This window comes from Prionailurus viverrinus, chromosome B1 (genome assembly GCF_022837055.1).
Source record: "Prionailurus viverrinus isolate Anna chromosome B1, UM_Priviv_1.0, whole genome shotgun sequence".
NCBI classification, from domain to species: domain Eukaryota; kingdom Metazoa; phylum Chordata; class Mammalia; order Carnivora; family Felidae; genus Prionailurus; species Prionailurus viverrinus.
The window spans coordinates 41,837,293-41,855,134 of record NC_062564.1 but is presented as its reverse complement, the minus strand read 5'-3'; the positions used below and the strand labels follow the sequence as shown (position 1 = coordinate 41,855,134).

General features: G+C 43.9%; 1 protein-coding gene across 1 annotated transcript in view; it reads right to left on the bottom strand.

Moving 5' to 3' along the window:
- ZMAT4 (zinc finger matrin-type 4) overlaps positions 1-17,842 on the bottom strand; it is a 347,902-nt gene that overhangs the window by 277,332 nt on the left and 52,728 nt on the right. The window contains exon 2 of the mRNA XM_047856658.1: positions 1,164-1,269. Coding sequence (XP_047712614.1) covers positions 1,164-1,265 — 102 coding nt within the window. The 5' untranslated portion in view covers positions 1,266-1,269. The remainder of the gene's footprint in view (positions 1-1,163; positions 1,270-17,842) is intronic.

The following is a 17,842-nucleotide window of genomic DNA, read 5'->3' as shown; positions in this document are numbered from 1 at the left end:
CATGCTTTATTTGCCTGCATCAGAATATTGCTGCAATGGAGTTAATAATGAAAAGCAATATAATTTTGTATGTTCAGCACACTTTACAGCTTCCAAAGCATTTTCACAAATACTATTTCAATAGGTCTCATTTGGTCACCACAAAACCCCAGGAAGTACATGGGGTCAGTTTATTGTGTTTCTGGGCGTGTGCATGTGCATGTTAATTTTATTTTTTATTTAATTTTATTTTTTTATCGTGCACAGAGGAACCGGAGGCTCAGAGGAGTCTGGTGAGTGACGGTGACAACTGGCATTTGTCAGGCTTGTCAGACAAAAAGAAAATTGCTGGCTAAGCCCTCCAATCTAAAATTACTCACAAGTTATTACACTTGAAAACTCGTGTTCCCACTGGTATATGTTCTCTCATAAGGTGAATATGCCCTGGGCAGCACTCAGCATGTGGGGGCACCCAGCGTCCCCTTGTCCCCATGTGCGGCACCTTGTCCCCACCCAGAACATTGGCTAACCCTTCTTCTCTCATTCTCTGTTCTCAGTAGAGGATTAAAAGGCAACTATTTGTTCTTCCACCCTAAAAAGCCAAAGCCCCTGAATCATGTCCTTCAAAAGTATTTGGATTTTAAAACTTTGCTACAACTTTACAGGGAAAGTCCTTAGGCTGATAAACACATGTAGGGCAGCAGCCATCGTGTGGAAGGAATTTGATGCTGAATCACTGATGCTGCCATCTCTCTGGACAGTGATTAACAAAAGGCCTCTGAGCTTATCTTCAGGGTCATAGAAGGAAAGAGAAGCTGGCACTAATGCATCCTGCCCTGTGTCCCTGAAAGGAACTTCAGGGATGAGCAATGACAGATTTAACAAGTAGAGAAAGCCCATTGAGTCTCCAGGGGCTGAGGCACAAAAAAAAAAAAAAAAAAAAAAGGAAAAATAAAAAGACAGAATCTGGGAAGCAGCCAGAGTCTGAGACTGATGTCCCTAGGCCTCTGTCCCCACCCCACACATGCACATTTGCCCCAGCCTGATCTCAGACTGTAAAGGCTCAAGCCCTGTGGCTCTTGAAACATGCCCTGAGATGAAAAGGATCTGTCCTCAAGTCCCACACCAAGTCTGCACCACTCTTTCTTCCACTGAAAACATCAAATGGGAAAAGCCATCCTTACCTCATAATGAGCCACGCGCTGAGATTCGGATATCAGTTGTGCACTGCACACTTTGCAGTAACTGTCTGTAAATAAATCCTGATCGATATCGGAGGACTTCATCAGGCTAAAAGAGAATCAACAGAAGAAAAAATGAGTCCACTGCCTTGATGTTTATGCAGGACATTAACTGTGTGCAAAAGCTAGAGCACAGTCACAGACCCCATGATAGTAGCAGTGGGGGAGAACACCCTACACCTTAGGTGATACCATGTCAGTTAACCACAATAAGTGTAGAGTTTATAATTTTCTTATAAATGCCCAGCAAGACTGCTGGTACCCTACAAAATAGAAATGCACCTTTAATTTTCTCTTTCTGACAAATCAGATTTCTATCTAGTGCACTGCCAAGGATTTACGTGAGAGGATATTTTCATATGTGATTTATATTAACAAACCATTGTAAGCATTCAATACATGCAATGTAAGAAAGAAGTTGAATGAATTCTGAGACATCCACATTCTAGAATACGATGTGCCTTCCAAATCCAAATGCAAATCGAATTCTTTTTTTTTTTAATTTTTCAATGTTTATTTATTTCTGAGACAGAGAGAGACAGAGCACGAGTGGGGAAGAGGCAGAGAGAGAGGGAGACGCAGAATCCGAAGCAGGTTCCAGGCTCTGAGCTGTCAGCCCAGAGCCCTACGCAGGGCTCAAACCCATGAACCGTGAGATCATGACCTGAGCCGAAGTCGGTTGCTCAACTGACTGAGCCACCAAGGCACCCCGAAATCAAATTCTTCTTTAAAGGAATGTTTAATGAAATAGGACAAAGTTTACCATTAACAACAAAACTGTTTACAACACAGTATGTACAGTATTATACTAAATTTGTTTTAAAATATGTATAGGTGCATAGGAAAGCATCCCAGGAAGTTTTAATAAAGTGTTAATAGCAGTTATCTTTCAGAGATTATAGGTAATTACTTATGTAATTTTATTTTTTTCCTACAATGAACATATATTATTTTTGTAGTACATGGAAAAAAGTTAGCTTTGTCAAGAAACTTATAGGCAATATAAAATTTAGTTTTGAGTTGAATAGCTATATTACAGAATTAAAAAATAAAATCAGGATAAACTGTAACTTTTCTTGCAAGCCTATACCCTGTAAAGTGAGAAGCTCTTATCATCCATGCTGACTCTTCCACATTTAGGGTTACTGATATTCATAAAAGCCACCTAGGCCATTATACACCACAATTGGGCCCACAAAGGTAAATAAACATATTGTCGAATCCCCAATCCTGAATCAAAGTGCAGCCAAGGGTCTCACACTTGTGAAAGTGATCTGTCACAAAGGTATCTCATAGCAGCTGTAGTGTGAAGTTACCACCGTAGAAACACATGCCAGCGCATCAGAATGCTTTCCTCCAACACAGAAACTCCATTTCATTTTACCTCCTACCCGCCAGGTAAAATGTAAGGACTATGCCAGAGAGCAAGGTGTATGGAGAGGCAAGAGGATTTCACACAACAAGTATGTGGTGAGCACCTTGGAGCTTATCTTGCTCCCATGCCCTCATTTGATATATGAGAGTGTTTGAAGTCACATAGTTGATCATTGGCATGGCCATATTTTCTGTCTGGTTTGCATGACTCCAATTTCCACACTACAAATCCATGCCAGGTCCAGTCCAGGTCTCATGCTACTTGCCAACCATGTGATGTTGGATGAGTCACTAAACCTTCCAGTCTTAGTTTCCCCCTACACAAATTAAGATAAAATATTATCCATGCCTTTTTAGAGAACCGTGGTGAAACTTAGGAGAAATATAGAAGAAGGTACTACATAAACTGTAAAACTCTCTTCATTTGAAAGGGATCATCAGTACATTTTTAATAATATCCTAATGTTAATAAGATGCTGGCCAGGTCTTAACCAATGCAACAAAATAAAGGACAGTGGTTTAAGTGATTTTTGAAATCATCTAATTTTGTAGCTGGACTACAAAATAAAGTATCTGCCTGAATAAAAAGCTTCCTAACTCAACAACTGCAAACTCACTTTCTATCCTTGTCCTTGGCTATAGTGGCCCATTCGGGGCATTTGATTTCCAAAATTCAAAAAGATTCACAGATTTTGCTCCTAAGAGATGATGGTGACTCTGCTTTTTCAATGCCCTGAGTACCAACAGTAATGCCAGGTAGTAAGGACTATAGACTCTCATCGTTGAAGTGGATTGTTATTTCTGGAAGGCTCATTCCTGGCAGAAAACTCAGTCAGCCTGGAGTCTAGCACCTGCAGTGCCTGGAGACTCACTACCTAACATGGCAACCTGTTCCAAAGAGTCTGGCAACTCTAGCAGTTAGGTATTTTTCAGGTTGAATCAAAATCTGTCCCACTGAAGCTTTCACTCACTGATCCTGTCTTTGGGTACAACATACAAAAATCCTACTATCCTTTTTCATGAGATATCCTCTCTCAAGTACCTAAAGATAGCTCTCTTCTATCTACTCTGAACCCGTCCTGACTTACCATCTTGGTCTGTGTCTATTTCTTTATGGTCCATCTTCAGAGGCAGTGCCAAGAACAGAATGACCATTTCAAAGATGGTCTAAATCAGGCAGAGGATCACAAGTCCAAATGACCATCCAAAATATCCATCATCATGTGTAATGGTCTCTATTCACATCCCAGAATGCAAATGGAGAAGAGGTGTTTTGATGATGGGAAAATGTAGTACAACATTTTGAAATGTCAAATGGGAAAAGAAAACTTACTAAGGTGTATTTTTTAAGCCAAGCTTCTATAAGTAGTTGTGTTTAAATATCATCATGTTCCCTGCTATTTCTAATAAAGAAGTGCACAAAAATAGATTCATGGGTGACCTGGTTAATAGGAATCTCCAAACTCACTGCACACTCCTTCCTCATTATACAACCGACTGCAGAAATCAAACACTGTGAAAGGATATTCAAGGTACGTGTCGGACCGAGTAGGGCCCGTAGGAGTCTGAGTCTCGGTAAAGCAGCTGTGCAGCAGAAATAGCTTTAAAGGCAGAATATAAAAATGTGTATACTAAAAAAAAAAATTCAAAGGAAGAAGAGAATATCATGGCTTTTTCCACTGTTTTATATAAGAATATCGATTTGAAGAAGCCCATATGCAGTAAAATGGCAATAAAGACCCCTCTGAACCGTACGAGGCCCAAATGGAAAACCTGAATAAGTTAAATTCCAGTGGGAGGCAATTAGTAGGCAAGTGTCAGACTGGTTTGTGTATAAGGCCTTTTCCCTAAGAAAAGAGAACTCTGTGTAGGTCACTTTAGACAACTAAAGAAGCTGATTTATGATTCAAAGAGTGGAATTCCCCAGGAAGAGGGTTGCCATTTGTTCCTTCCTCTGGCTTGTTTAGAATAGAATTCTCAGCTTCTCTGGGCTTCAAAAGTACAGATGAACTGTTAAGGACAAGGAGGGAAAACCAGACTACCTTTCTTTAGCCTTGTCCATGGTCCTGAATCAGCAGCTAGAGCAGAGACAGAGCAGGGCTGTTGATCAGTTAGTAACCAGTCAGACCCACTGTCTCATCAGACCCAAGGTGTAGTGACCTCCAACCTGGGGACATGCTGACTATACTACATTCTGAGGCCCTGGAACATTCTGAGGAGGGATAGAAAAGCAGGGGAAGGAAGGGGTTTGATTTCCTGGATTTGAAACTGATCTGAATGAAAATTGCCTCAGTGTTCCCCACCCAGGCACGTTCCCAAGCAAACATTGATGATTTGAATAACCTATCACTCTTCAGTATTCACAGAGGACAGTGCTACCTTTATTTTACTAAAGAAGCCCAGAGGGAAGTTGGAGGCAGTAGTAGAACAGGAGTCTGATCAGATTCTCATTTGCTGTCCTAGGTCTCTATACAGTAATAAATCTATTTACATCTGGTAGCAGTGACAAGTGTAAGGCTCAGAGGTATAGCTAGGTGTATAAACAAAAGAAATATAGAGGGAGAGAGCTTTTGTTTGTTCAATAATTATTACTGAGCATCCACTATGTGTGAAGCACAGGAATAACAGAGGGCACAGCTCCTGTCTTCCAAATCTTTATGAGCTATTGAGTGAGAAGAGATAGATGCACACAGAATATCTAAGGCACAGGCAGCAAGCGTAATTTGGCTGGTAAAAAGCGACAGAGGATTGGAGAAGACAAGGCGATTATAAGGAACTCTTTAAGAAGGCTCTATAAGAGTTAAACATTTAAGAATGAATAGGATTAGAGTAGAGGAGTAGGAAATGGGTTTAAACCCAATAGGTTGCAATTCTTTTTGCTGGCATGGAGAAAAATATTACTAGTTGGCATGAGAAGATATATACAAGGGGCTTCAGTGGAACTTACTTGGGAATGCAACATAAGGGAAGGAGGCAGCGAAATTCAAGGGAAAGAAGGGTACACAAAGCTCAAGACCCAGATGGAAGGAGGAGAGACTGAGGGAAAACAGCAGGTCCCAAAACATTTCTCAAGGTACAAGGAATGGCCTTTTTTAGGATCTTTAGATGCAGACATGAAGCCTTCCCCTCTGCTTCCTTCTGCTTCTCAAGAACAGATTTCAGGGACACAGCCTAAAAAGCTAGAGAAACCTGAGGTTTCATGGCCAAGAGTAATATTCTTCATTCCATTCTGTTTCCAATCATGCTAAAATAGCTTCTGACTCAAAGGTCCTAAAACCCATGCAGGGCTCTTCAGAGGAAAAAGAAATTAGTTCAAATCCATGTTTCGTTGCTTGCCAACTAGATTTTTGAGTGCAAAGTTACACATCCTCCCTGAGCCACCATTTCCTCATTTGTGTAACAGGGGAAACATGCTCACAGGTTCATTGTGAGGATTAGAGAGCATCTAACAAAGACTGCAGTATAAGGCAGACACTGAAAACTGGATATTACCACCATTATAATGAATATTATTAATTTTGTGTTATCATCATTCTTATTTTCAGGAGGTATTCTGTCAATATTTAAGTAAGGAAATAAATAGAACCACATTAAAGACTAAAGGGAGAATCGGTGTGTGGAAATAATAACTTTGATTGTCATCAGCAGCCTCCTCTTTTGTATTAACAATATTCTCCACAAAAATGGCTCACTTCCACTAAATTCCACTGCCAGCTGATACTCAGGCCATATGCCCATGAGGACTCCATACTTCATAAACATTTAAATCCATTTTTGTTGCCAGTAGGTGTTGATACTGGCAGATGGAGCAGTTTGATGAGAACTCTCCCACCTTCTCTGTCACCCACCCAGAGCTCTTCTGGCTGTGACTTGCCCCCTGTGGGACACAAAGGAAAGCACATGCCATCCAAAATCTGAATTAGACCAGCTTTCTGGACCCACAGTCACTGACTGTGGTAGCTCTGAGGTGGCCACAGCAGTCCCACTGACCATGTGGCATCCTTCACCCCAGTCCCATGTTAAGAGGAGCCCTTGGCTTGGTGATCACCACCAGTGGGTGTCCTGCCATAGGTTTGGGCATTTTAACTATAAAACTCATCCATAAGGGGGAGCCTGGGTGGCTCAGGTGGTTGAGCATCCAGCTTTGGCTCAGGTCATGATCCCATAGTCTGTGAATTCATGTCCTGCATCAGGCTCACTGCTGTCAGTAAGAAACCCACTTCAAATCCTCTGTCCCCCATCTCCCTGCCGCTCCCCCACTCATATTCTCTCTCTCTCTCTCAAGAATAAAATAACATTTACAAAATATTAAAAGAAAACTAATCTATAAGATATAACAACCTACTTTCCACCCATTTTCTCACCACACTAGCCTTTTTAAAAGTAGTATTTCAGACCCATGGCAATTTCAACCAAAGATCTACTCTTGCCTATAGGGACAGAGTTCTGAATTTCCAAACTGCCACTCCATATGACTTTGTGGACTCTTTAGTATCAGGGACTGTGGCTCCTCTAAAGATGCTCCCAATAGCACTTGACCCTCATGAAAGCTCTGGCCCCAGAAGGCATAAATATTTTATTTTACTATTGTAAACATAGGAAGGGTTGCTCCTGAGCCAGGCTTAGTGTTAATGGCCTTAACACCTGATTTAATTCCCATCAAGTGAGGCAGGTAGAGTCATTGGCCTCATTTTCTAGATGAGGAAGCTGAGGCTTAAGAGTTGAGTGATTACCCAAAGGTTGCAAGGCTCCTAAGTGGCAACCAGGTTGCCAAGCCTGGGCTGACCAAGCCCACTGGCTTAACCCTCAACTTCTGCTGACTCTCTGGGACAGAACTCAGTGCACTGAGCCCTTCAGTTGGTTCCCTTATTGCCACAGTCTAGGGAGCATCATAAAAAGCACTTAACGTGAAAATAGAGGGCAGACATCCTCCTCAGAATTAACATGCTGTGGCCTAGAGATCCCCAACTGTCCAGGTGGAGCCATGCAAACTGTAACTCCTTAGGGCCCAAACTCTCTTCCCTGTGTTTATCTGAACCAAGCTGGGATGCATTATCAACCTTCTCATCTTCCCAGACACTCTACTCTGCTTCTGTCTGTACATCCAGAGAGTCTGTGCCTCTGCAGCCCAACTCACCCACAGATCTAGTACCTGCTTCTCTCCTCTCACCCTGATACCCTGAAAAAAAAAAAACACCACTCCCTTCTGTCCAGTCTGGCTGACTCCTCTTCACCCAGTCCAAGATCCTCACATGCCCACCCCTCACAAGGCCACCACTCTGGCAGCTCTGACCCTCTGCTTCCTGTGCCTAATGCAGAGACACTGGACCTGTCTTCTTTCAACTTTCATTAAGTTGAACAGTAGACAAAATGCCACCAATTAAAATGAAACTTACCCTGGTTAGGAACGTGAAACAGACCTGAGCCATGCCACTGCTATTTAAATGCAGCCATATTTTAAAATGACTAATATCCAAAGGGTATGAAAATTGTTCCTGCTTTGTTTTATCAATACTGGAGAGGATTCCACTCTGCTCAGAAAGGGGAAAGATAGGAGAACGAGAGCCGGCCCATTTTCAGAACGAAACAAATAAGCCTTTGTGATCTTTCTGAGTTTTTACTCCACTTGTAAAAGGGCCCCAGAACCAGAAGCCACCTTGTGGCTGCAGCCTGGTCTCTACTCTGTTCCTGTTTCAGAACCTGACACTGTCCTTTCCCTCTAGCCTCCCTGACAATAAAAGGACAAAGATTTGTGAGACAAACTTGTGGCTTCAGTAGACATCTCTACAGTGACCAACCACCCCCACTCAGTCCCAGGAACCCAGATGATAAGGTGGGAGCAGGGTCTGTCCTGTCCCCTTCACACCTTCCTCTATGAGAAGGGGGTAATGCAGGGCTAGCTGCCACGGCAGCAGACCAAGCAGCCTTAGAAGGAAAACAGACATGAACATACTCCAGAAATAAAAGTGTACTGGTCTTCAGTGAAATGACACTAGAGAAAGGGGGCAGGGAGAAACACAGCACAGCACAAAAGAAACAGATACCCCAACCCAGCTCACAGGGCTTGCAGACTCCATCACACCCTTTCCTTTAATTTCCACACACCCCACAGGTGGCCAGACAGGGGAACCTGGAACATCCTGAGAAGGTCAAAGACACAACCAGCCCAAAGAATCTTTGGATCCCTCCTTTCTGTGGATGGAGCCTTTTCTGGTCGATTGCTGATGTTGTTCACATAAAGGAATCTGGCAGTCCAGCCCTTCCCGTACATCATCCACACGCAGGTGCAAGCTCTGCTATCTAGCTTGAGCTTTGTTTAAAAAAGAGTGAGAGAGGGAAAACTCCCCACACCACTTCTTTCCCTTCCCTCGCATTGCCAGAAGCTGCATCGCTGACTCACATCACTTGAATAATTGCCTTTTAATGGCACCATTTTCTTCACTTGTAAAACCAGGCTCTGTGATTCCTGACTCGGAGGCATCTGCCACTGCTGGGCACACAAGTGTCACCCTCGGCCCCGGGGGCCGGGGAACTGAATCTGTCGGTCTCATTTACATGTGGCACAGGCTAGCCCGATGACATCTGGGAAGGAGAACAGCAATGTCTCCAGCCTGGGCCAGTCCTATGGGCATGCACGTGTGCCTCTGCCGTATCTGAGGAGGCATGCATGCCTGGGTCCTTGCCGCTTCTCCCCATATGGCCCCCTGTCCTTTGTCTGAATGTGCAAGTCTGAGTAGTAGGCTCCCAGGGCCATGAAGAGTCCAAGGCTTCATACCCACTCTAGCCCCTCAGATTTTGTGAGGCAACTCACCAAGTGGCCTCTACCCAAGTCCTGCACATTATACAGGCCCCTGGGATTCCTCCCTCATTCATCAAACAGATTTTTATAGAGCATTTACTATGCATGGTGCTGTCTAGACACTAGGTTTGCAGCAGTGAACAACACCCACAAGGGTGATCTTATGGAAAAGGCTCACATCCTGAGATCCAGCATACACCATTCTACATAAATACAAACAGGATATCTGTCTCCATCTACACATAAATAAAATATTCATACCCTTGCTGGTAGACAATGGCTCTTGCTTTCCCACATGTCCTCCTAGAAGCTCCACTCACCGCATGGCTCAATGTCCTTGCTAAGATTCCAGTGTAGGACCTTTGCTTCCACCTAACAGTAGAGGCTGAGGATGTGCACAGAGGCAGCTGGGGCCAGCAGGTATTCCAAATGATGAAAGCCATTCTATCTGGGTTTCCAAAAGGCCCTTTCAAAGGCCTCTGGGGGAGGGCCTGAGGTGTCTGGCAATAACTCCACACAGCCGACAAGTCTGGGCAGCATGACACGGCACTCTCGTCGGGGAAAACATCATTTGTTTTTGTAGGATATTAATGGGGAAACGTGAGCACCTCTGCCAGTCAGTGGGTCAGAAGCATTTTTTTTTTTTTTTTGGTACTTTCAGAGGGGAGACATAGGTTGTGCACGGAGAGTTTAGATTTTCTGCTGGTTTATCACTTCAAGCCAAAGTAAAACCAGAACCCCTACCAGAGGATGAAAGCCAGAGGCAGAGAGAAACAAAAAAGATCACCAGCCCAAAGAGAGAAGGAGAGGAGGGGAGGAGAAAACACAAGGGGGTAGAGCACACTTATGTTCTCTGTCGCTCATCCCACCAGACTAAAGGGTTGTGTACCCATGTGGAAAAGCCACTCATATTTGAAAAACTAGGCTCCTGCCCTCCCCCACCACTCAGAGGAAGAAAGCAACCTGGATTGCTCACTTCCCGATACATTAGCTTCCTGTTTGAAGAAGGTGCATACTCAAAACGGGCTGATTTTCTTAACAAGCTAAAAGACAACAAGGCCTTTCTTTTTAATGGTGGTTACAAGCCTTCGAAAATACCGTTCATAAATAAGTATTCCATTACTATAACTTGTTTACATGATTTATCTTCACAAAGCTGCCCCTACTGAACCAGACAGATTGAGGGCAGATTTAAATGCAGCTATCACATCCAGGGCTCAGAGGCACAGTTCTGCACCTGTATCCAACTTAAGAGGAGGGCACAGATGAGACAGACCAAGCTGCTGCTGGGAAAACTATTAGTCTTATTGCAATCTGTACTTTGAGGCTGCTGCATTGGCTGTCAGTCAGCCAGCGGACATTTTCAGCTCCATTCTCCACTACAGCATACAGACTTGACTTGGCTTCTCTGAGGAATCCTGTTTGGCCTCCATTTGTCTGCTGCTTTTCCTAAAATCAGCAAAATTATAGAGTACACATATAAGCGTCTGGAGCGGCCAAGATGGGAAGACACAGGAATTCATATGTTGCCAAGTTAAGGACTGCCCATCCATAAATTGACAAAAGCCTGCATGCAGGACTGTCCCTTCCCTGAAATCTCTCGGTCAGAATTTATTTTCTGATCAGAGAGATACTTGAGATCTTGTGCCACCTCTTGCATTGGGATGCAGCAAGAAGTAGTAGAAACAATGAGAGCTTAGGAAACTCAACTGTCAGGGGAAGCTAAGCATCTAAAAGTATGTGTATTATGCTCAATAAAAAATAAAGGCATTAGTAAAAACTAAAATATCTTACTGTATCAAGTGTTAGGAAGGGCATGGACACACAGGATTTTTTTACACATTTCTTGACAAGAGAGACTACTGTCATCAAGTTAAACAACCCAGCAACTGTATCCCTAGTTTACAGGCAATAAAAAACTGTTGCTCACATACAACACCAGGCGTGTAAAGGATAATGATAGTAGCATTGCTCAAATAGCAAAAGGTGCCATAAGCCCAAATGCATATCTACGGGAGCATGGACAAATAGATGGAGGTAGAGTTACAACAGGAATGAAGCAGAGCAACACATCAGAATGTGAATAAATCGTAGCAACTGAACGTTTACATGAGAAAAGTAAGTCAAAGAGCACATAGACCAAATCCTGTTCATAAAATCAAAACAAGTAAAATACAAATATAGACATCTTGGGACACATGTAGGTAAGATACAATTTTAAAAATGTTTGTTATATTATATATAAATATATAATATTTATAGACAGGATTCAGGATAATGATTACCTTGGAAGGGCAGGATGAGAGAAATTCATTTGACTAAATACAAGTTCTTGCCAGATTTTAACTTTGCTTTGGAAAATGTCATAGGGGCACTCATTCTGTTTTTAAAGATGGTAAAGGATAACCAGATAGATGATGATGGATAGGTAGGTAGGTAGGTAAGTAGAAAGATAGATACCAAGTATGCACCAATGATGAGAGATGATTTTCTGGAAATGAATCCTCCACTCTAACAGAGACATTTTTTCCCCCTTTTCCCCAGCCACAAAACATCAGGCTGAGATTCTCATCTTCCCTTGTAGTTAGTATTCTAGGTCACTGAGTTCTGACCAATGGAATATAGGCAAACGTGCTATGCACACATCTAGGCCTGGCCCTTAAGAGCCTGCTGCATGGGGCGTGGCGGGAGAGGAGGGGGGGTGCCTGGCTGGCTCAGTTAGTTAAGCTCAGTTAATTTCAGCTCAGGTCATGATCTCACGGTTTGTGAGCTCAAGCTCCACATCAGAGACCACACTGGCAGTGCAGAGCCTGCTTGGGATTCTCTCTGACTCTCCCATGCATATATTCTCATTCTCTCTCTCTCATTCTCTCTCTCTCTCCCTCTCTCTCTCTCTCTCTCTCTCTCAATAAATAGAATAAACTTTTAAAAAAAAGTAAAAAAAAAAAAGCCTGCTGCATGGTCTTCTAACTGCTCTCTCTTCTGTGGGTTAGATAACTGGTGTCTTGGTCAACATGGGAAGCCCCCATGTAAACAAGGCAGGCTTTCTGAAAGCCAGAGCGCTTGAATGACTAAGCAGAGTAGAGACCCGCGTCCCCAAGCCCTGGTGTGCAAGGGACTTTATGTGACTGGGAAATAAACATCTAGTGCACTAAGCCAGGGTTAGTGATTCCAGCATTTATCTAGCATTGCCTTCACTAACTCAACCCAAACATTAATAGCTTGACTATCTGGACAACAATTACATACAAGTGTACTTTTCACCTAGTTACAGCTCACGTTCTTTGTGAGGCAGCTGGAAGAAGCCAAAGACTTTCAAAGCTCAGAAATTTTAAGGATAAGATTTTAACACTGCCTCTTCTGCTCAGGGCCCCCGGTCATGGCATTAAACAGCCCAGAGCTCACTGAGAATGTTCATTTAGGACAGTACCAACCTATTCCTCATTTTGAAGGGAATATGATGTAAAAACAGGGACTCTACAACCAAGCGATTTATCAGCATACATCATTCCAGGACATGGCCTTTGTGCTGATGCATTGACTGGGAGCCCCTTTTTAGGTATTTGAACTAGGAGTGCCTTTTCAAATACCAGTGACACCTTCTAGGAAGGTTGCTCCATTTCTCTCTAGTTTTGAGCATATTTCACTTACCCATCCCCTGGCATGTTGGTGCTGGTGTCTTGCAAAATATGCTTTGCCATCTTGTGAGGGGGCAAACCGAGCAGATGGTCATGACCACTGGGATGCCAGGTAATGAGCAAGTGCCTCACATCAGAGTATTGGGGTCTTGTCACCTAGCCAGAAATGACAGCTTGGCTGTCTGGCAACAGCCCTGATGTTGGGAGGAAGCACACCATCACACCACTCCAGCTCCTAATGTGGTCATCCTTCCAAATTCGTGCCCCAAATCAATTCTTCTCATCTTCTCAGCTGAGGTGAGAACAGATTGGGCAGTTTCCAGGTAATGAAAGAAACCATATTGAAATAGATTCATCACCTGGCTGAGCAGTTTCTGGCTTCAGGGAGAAGAGCAAGCATATCAAGTACAGTCTGGGTGATGCCCTTTGAAAGCACTCCTCGCTCCTCTGTGATAGCCAGACTGACCCTAAATCAATGCCACCACCCCTGCTCCCTCCTCCCCATCTGCCCTACTTGCCGGGAGTGCGAAGGGACTGCTCAGCACAACTGCGATCGGTGTCATGGAACATGGACACTTCATATGGAGCTAGAAGTTGAGGCAGGAAAAAAGTAAAGAGGCATGGAATTCAGGCAATCCAGAACTGAGTAGATCCAGAGAGGGGATGAGTCCACATCCCATAATGGAGATGTGTATAAAGAAATCACAACACTGGGAAGGGCCTTAAGGATCACTTAACCTCATCCTTCACATGCACAGAGACTCAGAAAAGATACCCAGGAAGATTATGGGAGTTAATCATATTTTCCTTGTAATTCAAAGGCAAAAGGGGGTGCCTAACTCCTAAAATGACATTCTTTCCTCATACCTTACTGCCAGGTCCAGAATATTTACACTCTTACTTTAGGAATCATTTTGGTCCAGGAGGAAATCAAAGACACCATTTAAACCTGGGGAAATCCAGACATTTGTGACTTTGACCAGTGGGAGCCAGTCATGGAGAGATACTCAACAAAAACCATCTGCAGGTCAGATCCCAGGAGGGTCATGGAGAGGGGCTGAGACGAGCATCTGAGTAGGGGTAGGCTCACCTCTTCTGCCACATCCTCAGATTTTACAGGCAAGCATTTTGTCAAGAATGATAAAGCCCAGAGATCTGTGACATGTGAAGATGTTAGGGTCGGAGCAGGAAGTAAATTTCAGTACTGATTTCACATAAAACTGAGCCCTAGCAATTCTTACCCCAAGCAGCAATTTCTACTTCTCACCATGCAAAAAGTAATAGGCCATCCTCCCAAGTCAATGGGCTGTGACTTGCTTACTGACTGAGTGGTCTGGACCCACATCAAGGTAAGTACTTGGAATTTCTTATGGCAGACAGGGACACATGTGGCCCAGATGCCCTTTTGAGGAAGAACTTGTCCTAACTGCTGCAATGGAATTGGTGTTCAGGCTTCACCTGTCTGCCCCTTCAGAAATGGCCTCTGTTGTGGACAGCTGTCTCACCCAAGGTCACACTCCTACCCAGGGTGGCCCGAACCCAGTAGCTGATGAATTCAAGGATGAAAAGCCCAGCATGGGACAACCCAGACAGGCCTCTGTAGCCCTAGAACTCCTCACAAGCTGGCTGAGACTACTGCATCTGCACCAAAGCCCAGCTGTCCGATCTGCTTCTGCTCCTCCCTTCCCTGAGCATCTGTCCCCGGAGCCATCCTTAGCTAACATCCCCAGCACTTAACTCTGTAGGGTCTATCTCCTGGAAAACCCTCAGTGGATGGATATTTCTTCACACTTGCCTCCTTGTGAAGCAAACCTCACATGGTGGCTCCACTATGGACCTCACCTCATCAGAAATTCAGAGACCCAATCAATTCCCAAAGCCCCAGAACTTCGTCAGGAGTCCATAAATGTAATCCCAGTATATCATTTGTGCAATAGTAGGCAAAGAATTGTTTCTGGTAATGTTGTATCCTGAGACAGGCTCCACACTATTTAATAATACACAAAGAAGAGAGATGGGCTAGTGTTGAATCCCATTTCCTCATTCTTTTGATTCGCGGTCTCCAATGTGGTTACAGTTACTATCATACCATCAGACTTGAACTGATTCTAAGTTCCGTAATATCAAATAAGTCATATTTCAGTAACACTTCCTACCCACTACGAAAAATATTGTTTCTTCCCACACAGTTATTCCTAATGAGACATTTCAAGCCACTTGGAACCCAGGGGAATTCCCTGGCTAATCTTCTATGGAACCCCACAAAATGGAAGCCGTATACAATAGAATCCAGTTGGATGTTGGTGTTAGAGGGCAAGAAGAGCAGCAAAAGTACAGGTTATTTTGTCCTACAGTAAGAGATGTTTTTTGGAGATGTCATTAGACCCACAGTCACTGTGACCCTAGGGGAAACAGTACATTACTATGTGTTTTTGCAGGGAACACACCAAATTGGAGCTGGCCCCAGTTACTGGCTGGCTTTCCTCCAGGACCTTAGCTGCTCTTACAGTTTCTGATGAGAAGCCATTTGAAATCTGAACAACTGTGAACTCCCACTGAAATGTAAATGCATCTGGGGACCAGGCAACCCTCCTGTCTGGATGCACTGCCAACTGATTCCAGCCATTCCCAAGGTTTGCCACGCCTTGCTGACAGCACACCCTGCTTGCTCTTCCCTCCGTATCATGTGCAATGCTATGCTGTGTTTTCACCTGTTTATCACCCCACTCAGCCATGTGTTGGGTGTTCCTTCCCTGGGACACTTTCTCCTGCCCTCATCCAGGCTGGGCCAGGGCCCCTTTCTAGGTTTTCCCAGCTCCCTGCGTACACCTGCACATAGCAGATACAATGTGCCCCTGTAACTGTGTGCTCCCTCACTCACTGGGAGCCTTTAGAGGCAGAACTCGTTCTTCCCTGTCCTCAGTACCCAGCACCATTGTAGGCACTTCAGATAGTGTTGCAGTAGCAAAACTAAGATGCACTGTTATAGCCAACCATGTCTAAATTGCACTTTCTGTTTCTATTCTTTGATCCAGAAAATTATTAAGAGCCCAGAGGGTGGTCCCAGAGGAAACAACTCCAGAAGCACCTCCGGGGCATGTCCAGGCTGTCCCAGACAGGGCCTTCTCCAGGGAGACCTAGGCAGCACACATCTACTCGTGCAGATGTTTTAGTACTTTCATGTAGGGGCTCCACTCTCTATGTATAAATTGAGGTTTTATGATTAGGAATAGGTCTGGAAGGAGAGGTCAGCATAATGTCTTCCTTCCACCATCACTAGCCCCTCCTTCACACTGCGTCTTAGCTGGAACAGGAGGTAACACTGAAAGAAATAAACAAATGTGTCTTCAGATGACAGTGGCATCCCAGAACGACCAAGTGAGTTCACCAACTCTTCCTGTTCCCACCAAGTGCATCTCTAAGGCATATCATCTCATGGCCTTAAATTGAGCCTGACCCACTAATCAGACCACATCTGTGGGACATCTGGAAAAATGCTACTAGATACTCATCTTCATAGCCAACATTTACTAACTTATGGGTTGAATTGTGCCTCTCAAGAAAGGTATGTTGAAACCCTAACTCCCAGGACTTGTGAATGTGACCTTATTTGGAAATAGGGTCTTTGCAGATGTAATGAAGTTCAGATGAGGTCATGTTGAATGAAAACTGGCCCTAATTAGTGTCCTTATAACAAGAGGGGAACTTGGACAAACAAATGGGGGAAATGCCATGTGAAAACAAAAGCACAGATTGGACTAATACATCAACAAGCCAATGAATCCCAAGGATCATCAGAAACTACCATCAGCTAGAATAAATAAGGAAAGTTTCTCCCCTAGAGCCTTCAGAGAGAGCCGGTTCCTGCCCACCCCTCAATTTCTTGGGAACTAATATGGTAACCAACCATTTTATGCCCTATTTGGTAGTCTCACACAGTGATTTTACACAAACCTCACAATTATGCTGGAAGGTGGTTACTGAGGCCCAGAAAGCCCATGTGACCTGCCCAAGAAAATGTCAGTATAAGGTCTTTATAACTAGCATAAATAGAGCAAGGACTCAACCCCATGTCTCCTGACTCCAAATCCAGCCATCTTTCCAAAGCTTTTAAATCAAATTGTTGTTTCAGCATTTGTTTTAAGGATCTTCCAATCATTATTAAAACATTCCAGCTCTCTTCATTAATTCCGACCTGCCAAAAGGAGAATAATTTGAGGCTCTCGTGGAATTCCAGATCTCATGGGCAGGAAAGTCAAAGCCAGTTGCAGCTCCTGCCTGCCCAGTTTTGTCAGAGATCCTGACTGGGTTGCTGCACTTGATTTGGGGGTCAGGAGAAAGCAGTAATTTACAAGCTGTCTTCACCTGCCAGTGTCATAAAGGGAGTCCATAAGCAATTAGGCACTTCTAATCACTTAATCCACTTCAAATCTCTGCAAGAGGAAGGTAATAATTATGGAGCTCCAATCTGGCTGGTCCTTGGTCGGTCTTCAGTCAACCAGAGTACTACAGAATATTAGAAAATACATTTCCTAAAGACTTATCCAAAGCATCTGAGGCCCTGAATTCAAGTCTTGTGCAGGAAGTCATGGCCAGGAAACAATTTAGGTTTACCTCTACCTTTTCCCTCTGCATTAAGCTGCACTGTCTCAAAGTCCCCCACTGCCAGGATCTTGATTATGAATACAAACCAGATCCTTCATCCCATACATCATGTGGGTGACCTACCCCATCACCACTCAGCTCCATAGCACCATGACAAAGGCCCATATATATAATTTACCACGTTCTGCTGGATCAGAGACCCAGCA